The 12,946-nt window shown below is 36.0% G+C and overlaps 1 protein-coding gene across 1 annotated transcript in view; it reads right to left on the bottom strand.

Moving 5' to 3' along the window:
* kug (FAT atypical cadherin kugelei) overlaps positions 1-12,946 on the bottom strand; it is a 599,114-nt gene that overhangs the window by 258,978 nt on the left and 327,190 nt on the right. Inside the window, exons 18-19 of the mRNA XM_090401756.1 lie at positions 6,469-7,529; positions 2,095-2,248 (exon numbers count right to left, since the gene is read on the bottom strand). Coding sequence (XP_090257882.1) covers positions 2,095-2,248; positions 6,469-7,529 — 1,215 coding nt within the window. The remainder of the gene's footprint in view (positions 1-2,094; positions 2,249-6,468; positions 7,530-12,946) is intronic.

The following is a 12,946-nucleotide window of genomic DNA, read 5'->3' on the forward strand; positions in this document are numbered from 1 at the left end:
GATAAAGATGTACTATCAACATAAGAAGCCTGAATGGCAAAGAAATGGAGCTACCTGAGGAATTAGATAAGTACCTGATCGATATAATAGGGGTGACTGAAACAAAAAAGACAAAAACTGGCGAGATCTTTCTGAACAATAAATACAAAATGTTGTATTCAGGAAATGACAATCAAGGAAAAGAAGGAGTAGCCATAGTATTCAACACAAAATATGAGGCTAATCTTCTTGAATTTCAGTCAGTCTCAAGTAGAGTAATGTGGGCAAATATGAGAATGGGGAACTGGACAATGAGACTTATTTGTGCCTATCGTCCCACAGAAGGCTCTACTAAGGTAGAAGTGGAGGAATTTTTTCAGGCTTTAGAAAAAACAACTGACACAATGAAAAAGGAAAAGTGGTCCTTGTTGGAGATCTAAATAGCAGAGTAGGAAGTGATTGTCAGACAAAAAAAAATATTTTAGGAAAATTTAGAGAAAAGAGCAAAGCTAAAAATAATGGCAAATATCTGTTGGATTTCTGCTCAGAACATGGACTGGTTATTACTAACACCATGTTCCAAAATAAAAATGTGCATAAATTCACATGGACAGAAGAGGCAAGGAATAAGAAAAGTCTCATTGACTATGTTATTGTTGATAGTGATGTTTTCTCCCTGGTGCAAGACACCAGAGTGTACAGAGGATTTGAAATTGGAAGTGATCACTATTTAGTCTTGAGCAGGTATTTAAGTTTTGTAGATCTGAAAAAGGCATACGATAAGGTGCCAAGAGAGAAGCTATTCAATATGCTACAGTTATATGGTGTCAATGGGGCATTATATCAAGCAATACTTAGTCTTTATTTGAGTTGTAAGTCAGCAGTTAGAATTGAAAGAAGTACAGGAAGATGGTTTAATGTTAAATTTGGTGTGAGACAAGGATGTACATTATCCCCTCTGTTATTAATTATCTATATGAATCACATTATGAAGGAAAGTGGTATTAAACATTATATAAAATTGGAGATGTTAATATCAGTACTTTGCTTTATGTGGACAATGTTATACTTCTAAATAAACCCGCTACAAGTCTGCAAGATTCACTGATTAAATTGAATAACTGTTGTAATAGATATGGTATGAAGGTCAGCAACAAAAAGACAAAGACAATGAAAATAAGCAGAATCACTGAAAATGTCAAGTGTGTTGTGAATGGAGAACCAGTGGAACAAGTAAAACATTTCAGCTACTTAGGCACGATTTTTAGCGAAGATGGTAAATTAAATATAGAAATAGACAACAGAATCAACAAAGCTGGTATGGTAAGAAGTCAATTGAATAAATTCATATGGAATAAGAGAGAAATTAGTCAGAACACTAAATTAGCTGTGTACAAGACAGTATTCAAACCAGTTTTAACTTATGGATCTGAGAGTTGCTTCATAAGTAAAACACTTGACCAAAGACTAGAGACTGCAGATATGAGAGTCCTGAGAAAGATTAGAGGCGTGAACAGATAACATCAATGGCAATATCATATTAAAAATGAGGATATTAGGAAAGAACTTGACATTGTCAGCATCCAGGAATGCGTTAGCAGAGCTAATCTCAGGTGGTATGGTCACTTAAATAGAATGGGAGAGGAAAGATTAGCAAAACAAGTGTTCTCTGCCAGGTTGGCAGGAAAACGACCCTGAGGAAGACCAAGATATAGGTGGATTGATACGGTACAAAGTGCCTTAAATGAAAGAAATATAAGATCTGATAATGTTGTAGTCTTGACAAGTAACAGACTGATTTGGAGGAAAATTGTAGATAGGAAGTTAGTAATGATGTAAATTTTTCGTGTAGTACTATCATATCCTGTACACCCCTTGAGGGTGCATGGCAGGAATTTGATGATGATAATGATGATGATGATAGCAGAATAACCAGTGGTGATTGGAAATTCTTCATAATCACAATTGATTTTGATAAATAATAAGTTTTTCATTTTTATTAATCATATACTCCAAAATATTAGGTGATTATTCATAGTCCTCAGCAATTATGCATAATATCCAAAGTATTTAAATTGACCATAATACATATATTAGAAGGATAATTATGCCAACCTGAGGCAGAATCAATAGTGAAATCTTCAGCTCCAGTTCCAGTAAGACTGTAATGTAGCTGAGAATATTTGTAGCTATCTGCATCCCTTGCTTCCACTGTAAGAATGTAGGTTTGAGGGGCAATACTTTCTGATACCAGTTCAGTGTATTTAGTCTACAAAAGAGAAAAAAAAATGTACATAAGATAGCAAGATATATATATAAGCAAATCAACTAAACCTATGCAATAGCAGACAAAAATACTATTAGTGGGTGGTAGATAGAGTAGTATTGTAGCTAGTATACAGTGACATACAGTACTATGCAGTTGGAGAACTAAGTAGTGTAAACAGTGGAGTCATGTGGTGCAGACTGCCCTACGATTTCTGGACTCCTTGGAAGCATCCCATAATAATAATAATAATGATAATAACAGTAATATGTACCTAGTTCTGCCTTTGACTGGAATTATAAACAGGATATTCCTTTGTTCTAAGAAAGCTATTCTACCTTTCATGAATTTTCTAAATTTTTCACTACAACATCCACACCATTTCAACTAGTGACTTACAGTAGATCAGATTAGATCGTCATCAACATGTGATTGAAGCAACTAGAGGCTTTAATGTTTTGGATTCGGTGATAATTTCACAAGATGTAGTTGTTAATGAAGTGTTGACACTGCCATTGGTTGGTGAGAGTGATCATGAGTATTTGTTTGGGAAGTATGTTGTGATGAAACAAGAAAATGTTACTGCCAAAAATGGATACATGTGGAAGTAAAAAGCAGGTGATTATAGGAAGTTCGGTAGTCAGTTAGCATCAGTAGGTTAGATGAGCTGAGCGAAAAAGATGCTGATAGTGCATGAAAACTCACAAGGCAATATCTGAAAAAAAAAAAAAAAAGTATGGCTGCATACCAAGAGTTAAGTGAGTAAATAGAGTAAGAGTGAAATTGATGAACAGTGAAATGAAGAAAGCAGTGCTGGAAAATAAAATATTATAGAGGAGGTACAAGAAAGTTGGTGGTGATCAGATCCATGAAGAGTATAAAGTGCAGGCTAGAAAGGTGATGAGCATGGAAAAGAAAGAAAATGTACAGTATGAGAGGAGTTGGCTGGTCAGGCCAAGGTTAACTCAAGGGAATTTTTCTGCTATATTACAAGCAAGAGGAAGAATTATTATGGCAGATAAATATTAGTAGATAGTCATGGCAGCAGGCTAACAGCTGCAAAGGATATAGTGGAATTACTGAATGAGCATTTTATCAGCATATATCATACTGATATAAATGATGCCATATAATATACAGAAGAGAGACAAGTATTAGGAGAATTGGAGGTGAAAGAAATAGAGGTGTATCAGATGTTGGTTGGTTGGTTGGGTTAGATGTGAATAAGACTATGGGAATAGATAACATATTACCACATATTCTTAAGAAATGCATACCACATTGGCTATGTACTTGACCTGGTTATTTAATGAAAGTCTTGCAGTGGGTAGGGTTCCTAAGGAGTGGAAAGAGAGCAAAATAGTACCACTCCACAACCATGGTTCTAAGACAAATCTTCAACTATAGGCCAGTCTGTATAACTGCAGTTGTGATTAAAGTGTTGGAGAGATTGATAAGGAATAGAATATAGGACATAGCATTCTTTATGATGGTCAGCATGGATTTATAAAGGGTAGGTCCTGTTTTAGTAACTAACTTGCATTTTATAATAAGTGACAAGTGTGTTAAATAAGGGAGAATCATATACAGTGATATTCTTAGACTTTGCAAAAGCGTTTGATAGATTACCACATGATATGTTGGTATACAAACTGCAGAGAATGGAAATATATAGCATATTAGTATGTTAGTATAATCATATGTTGGGTAGATGAGCTGAGCAGAAAAGATGTTGACAATGCATGGAAACTCACAAGGCAGTGTCTGACAAAAGCAATGTATGACTGCATACGAAGGGTTAGGCGAGTAAATAGAGGAGTGAAATGGATCAACAGTGAAAAATCAAGCAAGCTGTGCTGGAAAAGAAAATGTTATGGAGGAGGTACAAGACATTTGGTGGTGATCAGATCCACGAAGATTATAAAGTGCAGGCTAGAAAGGTCACGAGCATGGTAAAGAAAGAAAAGCTGCAGTATGAGAGGAGATTGGCTGGTCAGGCCAAGGTTAACTGAAGAGAATTTTTCTGCTACATTAACTACTTTTTTTTTTTCAACTATAGGCCAGTCTGTATAACACCTAGAATACAGTTGTGATCAAGGTGTTGGAGAGATTGGTAAGGAATAGAATACAAAATTGGGTTGATGGACATATCATTCATTATGACGGTAGCATGGATTTGTAAAAGGTAGGTCCTGTTTTAGTAACTTACTTGCATTTTATAATAAGTGACAAGTGTGTTAGATAAGGAAGAATCATATACAGTGATATTCTTAGACTTTGCAAAAGTTGATAGATTACAACAAGATAAGTTGGTGTACAAGCTGCAGAGAATGGGAATAGATAGTATATTGATTATATGGATCAGAGATTGGCTCTCTTAACGATACTATCAGGGTGAGTATGATGGAGCAGTGTCTCAAAAGGAGGGTAACCAGTGGTGTCACCCAGGATTCTGTTCTTGGGTCCCTGCTGTTTAGTTTCTTTGTAAACGATATCATGTGGACTGACTGGGAAGCTTCAGTTGTTTGCTGATGATGCAAAGTTGGGAAGAATTATAAGTAGCACTGCTGATGTTAATTCCCTTCAGGAAGATTTGAATAGACTTTTTACTTAGACAAAAGAGTGGAGATGGTAGTTTTAATATCAATAAGTGCAAGGTGTTGCATTTTGGAGTGCAGAAATATAAGGCTGTGTACTATACTGATGGTGCCATAATGCAGGAAGTGGATAAGATTAGAGATTTGGGAGTAATGGTTGATAGTAGACTGAGGTTTAGATGGCATATTGCTAGTGTTGCAATATAGCAGTTGCAGTATAGTGTTGATAGCAGCACTGCACATCATAGTACTGCTATGATAAGAAGTACTCTAATTTGTAGGGATAAGGAGGCAGTTGTTCCACTGTGTAAAGCACCGGTCAGACTACATTTGGACTGTTGTGCTCAAAACTGGTCACCTGGTTTTCAATGTAATGTGGAAAGGGTCCAGAGATGAGTGACTAAGACAATATTGGGACTTTGGAATGCTGGCTATGGAGAGAGAGAGAGAGGCTGAAGAAATGCGGATTGAATAGACTAGGAGGAAGGTGGATAGGAGGAAGAGAGGTGATATGACAAAGACATTTAAATCAGTAAGAGTATTTTATCAGATTAATCCAGAGGGGATTATAAAAGGAGTAGAAGGTGAGAGAGGTGTGAGGAGTAGATTTTTTACATGGAGAATTGTCAGTGAATAGAACACATTACCAGAATGTGTTGTTAATTCAAGGAGTGTTAAGGATTTTAAGTCTATATGATAAATATGCTGTCAGTTGAATGAACCTCCTACAATGAGTCTGTCCGCTCCATGGAGGGTGTAATAATAATAATAATTTAGGTCTTATGCTGCAATAATCAAGTTTCTCCACCTGTCTCTATTAAATGCTGCATTTGGAATAAAGTGTATAAAGTGTCCATTTGGCTCTTAGGGTGTTTGTTACACATATCCATTCATCTTGCAGGTCATTTCTTGTAAATTTTATTTTTAAACTCGTTTGATCAACTGGCCATCTATTCTGCAAATATAACAAAAACCATTCAATTTTCTTACTTATAAATTACAGAATGTTGGGTCTTCGAAACAGGTTTCATAGAATATTAGTATGTCTTCATTCATACAGTCCTGTATTTTGTTTGTAAGACAAGACAAAAAATCTTTCCTTTGTTGCTGATCATGTTTCACAACCATAGGTTAACATTGGGCACAGATAACAAATAGTTACCTTTTTTATTATTTCACTTGCCTCGGTGTAGTTTCAAGCTGTTAGTTCTCATTAGTGACCAGGCAGAAATCTAGAATACCACAATAATTCACACTTAAAACTTATGTGTTTTTTCATAAATTAAATCTTGATTGGTATGCATATCATAATACCACACCAGCTTATTGAAAATGGAAAAACAGATCACTTATTGAATCTAGTATACTGATATCTTTCCAATTTCAGTAGGTCACCTACTGAAGTTGGAGAGATTTTTCTAGAAATCCTGCACCTGTCACAACACCCTAGATGTAATATATATATATATATATATATATATATATATATATATAGTATGTCTTTATACAAGTTCTGGCAGACTGTATGAAAGCTTCAATAAAATAAAGTAAATGTTTTTTTTTTTAAATATTTGGATTAAAAATGTATGTTTGCTAACAAAGTCAAATAAGAGTGCAGATACTTACTTTCAAGCACACAGGTGGATTGTCATTAACATCCAGGACATCTATAGATACCCATGTCTTGGATACAAATATCCCATCTGTAGCTGTAACTTCCAAGAGATATGTAGCAAGCTCCTCTCTGTCAAGTGGTTTATTTACTGTTATTTTTCCTGAATGATGAATTTGAAATTGATTGGATGGATTGCCACCTGTAATATAAAATTCTACATCACTTGAAACTTCATCTTCATCAACTGTTGACAAAAGAACTACAATGCCTCCAACTGGGGTGTCTTCATCAATAACTAAATTATACTGCTGAAGAGGAAAATGGGGAGGGTTATCATTATAATCCTGAACATGAATAATGACAATGCAGGAGGATGTTAATGCAGGTGACCCATTATCTTGTGCAAGTATAGTAAAATTATATACTGGTGTAATTTCTCGATCAAGACTAACCATTGTTGACAGCCAGCCAGTTTTACTATCTAAATGAAATATATTGGCAACATCTCCAACATCTAAACCAAAATTGTAGCTTATTTCTCCACTTTTTCCTACATCAGGATCAAAAGCAACCACTTTAAGTATAGTAGCTCCCTCTTCAATATTTTCTGCAACACTGATTATGTATGGATCAGAGATAAATTTGGGATAATTATCATTTTCATCCATAATATCAATGATGACATCTGCACAAGTAATCCTAGTTGGAGAATCTAACGTTTCAACTCTGATATTCAGAAAATATTTGGACTGTACTTCACGATCTAATGCTGATGTTAATAATACTCTTCCATCTTCATCGATACTAAACTTAGACAAATATAGTTCTGCATCAGAACCTTCTTGAGCAGGAGAAAAGGAATATTTTACTAATCCATCATAACTGATATTTAATGTGGAAACAACAGTCTCCAATGGTGCTTTTTCTGATAAAAAAAATTCATATTTTAAGTGCTCAAATTGTGGAACTGCTTCTCTTGGATCTACAATCACAATATTGACAGGAACAACCATCTCTTGTGGTGGACTTCCTCTGTCTTGAGCTCTTACAAAAAACTGGTATACATAATTTGCTATAAAGAAAAAAAAAGTATCAGATACTGAAAACAAAAAAGAAATATATACATATATCAAACATCCAGAAAGCATAAATACAGTCAACTCTGACTATAGCAAACTCACAGGGACCACAGGAACAGTTTGCTATAGCAGATGTTTTGCTGTACTGAATTTCTTTTAACATAGCATTCTACCTATGAGATTTGTTATAATGAACTAGTTTATGATAACAAATTATAGTTATAATTTGTTATAATAAATCTCATTATAACAAATTTCATTATAGCAAACAGAGGTGTTTGCTATAATGAGAGTTCCTCGTATTTTCTCTCTCTGTGTGTGTGTGTGTGTGTGTGTGTGTGTGTATATATATATATATATATATATATATATATATAAGATATGATTTCCTTCTGACAGAAATCATTCAGTAAACATCACATCCATCACATACTGAAGACTCCATGGTATATGTTCTTGTATTAAACAGCATAATGTTCACAAAAGAAACTACTATAGCTAGCATAGGATGAATGAAAGACATGACTAGGAATGGGGGGGGGGCGATTAGATGGATAAATAGTTGTATCTTCTTTTTTTTATATTAAAATGAGACATAAACCTAGTTTTCATTACATGTTTTTGTTTTATTTAACTTTATTTCAAAACTTTCTGAATATATTAGATAGAATGTAATTGAATCAATGATATACTTTTATATCAAAGACCTATAATATTCACAAGATTGTGACAGGTCTATAGGATGTTCCTTATGAGAATAAATTGAACATCTGTGGTCTTTAAAACTAGCTGATAGGCAAATAAAGGGAGCATTATAGAAGCATATAATTTATTAAAGAGATTTTATAGGACAGACACTGAAGACTTTTTGAGTTAATGAAATAAACATAACTCTCGGGTTCCAATATTTCATCTGTCACACAGACATCATCTGCGATACAATAAAAGTAATGTGTAAGAAACCACAAAAAATAAGTGGAAAATCTTAGACTGGTAGCCTTAATGTACCAATGTACCAAGGGAAGTTTCCACTATGGGTGCTGGGGTAGTACTGGTTGTTGGGCAGAAAGAAAGAAGGAATAAGAATTACTGTTTCTCCACAACCATATTTGTTAATGTTTGGTTGGTTTTTTTAAATCTGCTTTTGATCCAGTCATCCAGTCTATTCAAGTCTCTTGCAAAGCCATATCATCTGCTCTACTCATAGTTGTTCCCAACTTTCGCATCATTTGAAAACAAGTGCACATATCTTCATCATTAATATACAAATCAATGATACTGAGAAAGTGTCCTCAAAATATCCCTCAGTGCACATATATTACATCATAATGTTGTATATTGCTTACCATGTCTATCAAACTGTGACTTAATATGTTACTGGATCCACAATTAGGTCATTAAGGTTACGCTCCTAGGAGGGTTTCCAGACAATTTTCATAGAATTAATAAAAAAATAAGATATTATTATTATTATTTAGGCCTCCATGGAGTCAAAAGACTCATCGTGGGAGGTCTTCCCTAAGAAACAAAGTCCATCATACCACTCCTTGAACTCATTAACCGTTCTCGCTCTCACCACTCCATCAGGCAATGCATTCCACGGTTCAACCACTCCTCACCCTCTTGCTCACAGTTTCCTTTCGTAACTTCCAGGAATGGCCTCTTATCATCACGCCTTCCCACTGTTCAACCAAGTGAAAGAACTCCCCAGTGTCAACCCTGTAACCACCTCTCAACAGTTTAAAAGTCTCAATCATATCACCTCTCCTTCTTCTATCCACCAAACTCTGCAGTTTGGGGGATAGAAGAAGGAGAGGTGATTTATCCCAACACATTCCCTCAGCCGATCCTCATAACTATCATTGTACAGTCCTGAAATCATCTTTGTTATCTGCCTTTGCACCCTTTCCACAGTTAATTTATCCCCTTCAAATCCTGGGGACCAAATCTGAGAACAATAGTCCAAGTGTGGTCTGATCAGGATCTTATACAACAGAACGATAACTGTATTATCTCTGTAGGTTAGTGTCCTTCTCATTATTGCAGCAATCCTCTGTGTTACCTTCACCACCATTGCAATATGGCCCCTAAATTTCAGGTTTCTATCAATCATCAACCCGAGATCTCTTGTCTCCCCTACTTCCTCCAGTATAACTCCTCACATAGAGTATGCAGTGTCCCATTGATGTTTCCCAAACCTCAAGACCTTACATTTTGCTTCATTAAACTGAAACCCTCATTCATTTGCCCATCTATCTAGCTTATTCAAATCCTCTTACAGGGCTACTGCATCTGCACTATTACTAATAATCCCTCCCAGCTTCACATCATCTGCAAACAACTGAATATCCCCTTGCAATACACTGACAATGTCATTGATATAAAGGTTAAACAATATAGGTCCCAGTACTGAGCCCTGTGGGACCCCACTTGTAACCCTCTGCTTCCTTGAAACTTCCCCAACATACACAACTCTCTGATACCTATCGGACAGCCAACCCTGAATCCAGTTGACCAATCTGACATCCAGACCCATGTGCTGCAACTTAAATATCAGCTTATCATGTGGCACCCTGTCAAATGCCTTCACTGTCTAAGAAAATGGCAGCATATGCCTTTTCCTCATCTAATGCTCTTGCAACTTTATCATAAAAGGCTAGCATATTGCTAAAACAAGAGCACCCCTTCACAAATCCATGTTGACTCTCACAGATAACATTACCCTCATCTGCCCAATGCTGTATACGGTTCTTCACTACTTCCAAGATCTTACTAACTACTGATGACACACAAACTGGCCTATAATTAGACACTTCCAGTCTACTACCATCCTTATGCAATGGCACTATCTTACCTTCCTTCCATTCCCTGGGCACCTTTTCCACAGCCAGACTTTCATTGAAAAGCCAGGTCAAAGGCACTGACAGTTCCCTAGCAAAATTCTCTCAAAACTCGTGGTGAAATACCATCCAGTCCCACAGCTTTACTGACATCCAGAGTAGTCAGTATTTGAAACCCACTCTCCTCCTGTATCTCTAGACCTCGAACCTGCCCTATCCCTCTAGCATTAAAACTGACTCCTCCAGGATGAAATACTCCAAAAAGTGTTCATTGAACAATTCTACTATGTCCTCTGCATCAGTCACTCTATTCCTATTTTTATCCCACAATATCATTCTTCCACAGTCATTCCTCCTCCTACTGGCCACATATCTCAAAAATTCCCTAGGATTTTCTTTGGATCTTAGGGCTAATCTCCTCTCATATTCCAGTTTCGTCTTCCTTACCATACTAGTCACTCTTCTGGCCTGTCTTATACTCTTCATGCATCTTCTCTTCCTGTCTCCTTATATCTCTTCCACAGCCTCTTTTTTAAATGCAATTCCTGTTTATTATTGTTTGTCATCCACTTTACTCCAAATTGTGTCCTCTTGTTCACTCGTGGTATACAACTTACCATTGCTGCTAACAAATATTCTTTCATCATTTCCCAAGTGAGAAAAAATTCCAAACCCACATCAATGAAATCACAACACATCCCACAAACTGAAAAAGTTACAATCCTTGATTTTCAAGAAATTGAAACAAAATTACATATATCTGAAATTATAGCAACCAAAACCAATGGTAGTACTATAAATATTCACTGTCTCTATATAATTTCAGAAAATTTGGCAGGTCAACATTTTAAAAATCAACCCGAAACTCACAACTAATCTGAATGCTACATGCTTGCCAGTTCCAACTATATATGAAGCACCATTCCCCCCCCCCCCCCCCCCACACACACACTTTAGCATCGTCACACTTCTGATGTGACTATTATTTGAAATCACTCCACTCCATAAAGGTTCATTCAATTTATTTGCAAAGTAAATTATACTTGCCAAGTAATTATATTCTCATTTAATCCTTTACTCAAGTATAAGTAAACGAAGTTTGCTCATGAAGTATCTTCATGACTTAGCTACTTGCATTTAGAGGCTATTGACTTCATTTGCCTCAGTATTCCATAATCCAAAGCACACTTCCTTTCTAGGCAGTAACCATTTCCATAATGCATAGCAGTATATACATCAGAAAAGATGTCTGTTAAAAGATGTGTTAAAAATACATGTTAAATTTTCATGATTACAGCCAAATATGGATATAAATTTATTGCCAACATACTAATAAATTATATTATACAAAACAAAAAAAAAAGTGTTATAAATTTCATAAGGATGTAGTTAAGGAATTAATGTATAATACTAACAGCAAACAATGCAGAGAGACATTTCAATATGGAATATGTCCACCACAAACTGCAAAGTAGCTCTCCAATGTCATACTATGACAAGTGATTCAGGAGTTCTTGAGGCAAACTGGCCCACTCCTCTTTCAGAAGAAGGATAAGGCATTTTGTTTGCTGGAGGGGAATTTCAAGCAGCAATGCATCTCCCTATTGTACACAAAATAAGTTCTATGGGGTCGAAATATGGGGAACATGCTGGCTACTTGATTCAATTAATATCCTCAGTCTTCAGAAGTATCTCCACTGCTCGTGTACAACGTGGTGTGGCATTGTCATCCATAAAAAATGAATTCTTCACCTAAAGCAACACAGAACAATCGAACATGATGCTGAAAAACTTCATTGCAATATTGTTCACCAGTCATAGTCCATCTTTCCAGCACTTGTAGCTCAGTGCATCCATTAAGCATAATGCTCCTCACAACACAACCCCCAGCACCGCTGTATTTATCCCTTTCAAGAACATTCTCGCAATGGTAAGCAGTACCACTTTCAAGACAGATCAAGTGTCATCTAGAATCAGAGGAAAGACTAAAACAACTCTCATCTGTAAAGAGTAGATTAACTAGCTGGTGTCTTGCCCAAATTTTATGGATACAACACTACTGAAAATGTGCCTTACAATGAGCTGTGGATAAAGGGACATACTACAGGCCTTCAGGCATACAGCCTACTTGTCACAGACATCTCTCATCTGTAACTCTTATCCTTTATCCATAACTATAGGCCTATGTGTTATACACATCTCGACACAGTTTGTAGAGATATCCATGTACCTGTGCTTGAATGGAGTCGACTTGCAAGCTGACTTGCCATGGTGCGTTGATTACATTTTGCTGTTATAACAAAAAATCTGTCTTCATGCTCTGTGGTAGGTGAGGGCAACCTCTTAGCAAACATCTGGAACACATTCCATTGGTTTGATATGCAGTCCACAGCCTGGTTATAATGCTATGTGAGATTTCAAACTCTCTGTCAATATCAATAATTCTGCAGCTTTCTTCAAGCTTTTCAATAATTCCACCCCACAGGAAATCATCTAGATGATGTGTTTGAGACATTACAAGACATCCACATTTGCAACTTTATTCCTTCATGAAAAGAGCTTCCTTCAAA

Source organism: Typopeltis vanoorti, chromosome 2, assembly GCF_054136105.1.
Source record: "Typopeltis vanoorti isolate ZY-2024b chromosome 2, IOZ_Tvanoo_1.0, whole genome shotgun sequence".
Lineage (NCBI taxonomy): Eukaryota > Metazoa > Arthropoda > Arachnida > Uropygi > Thelyphonidae > Typopeltis > Typopeltis vanoorti.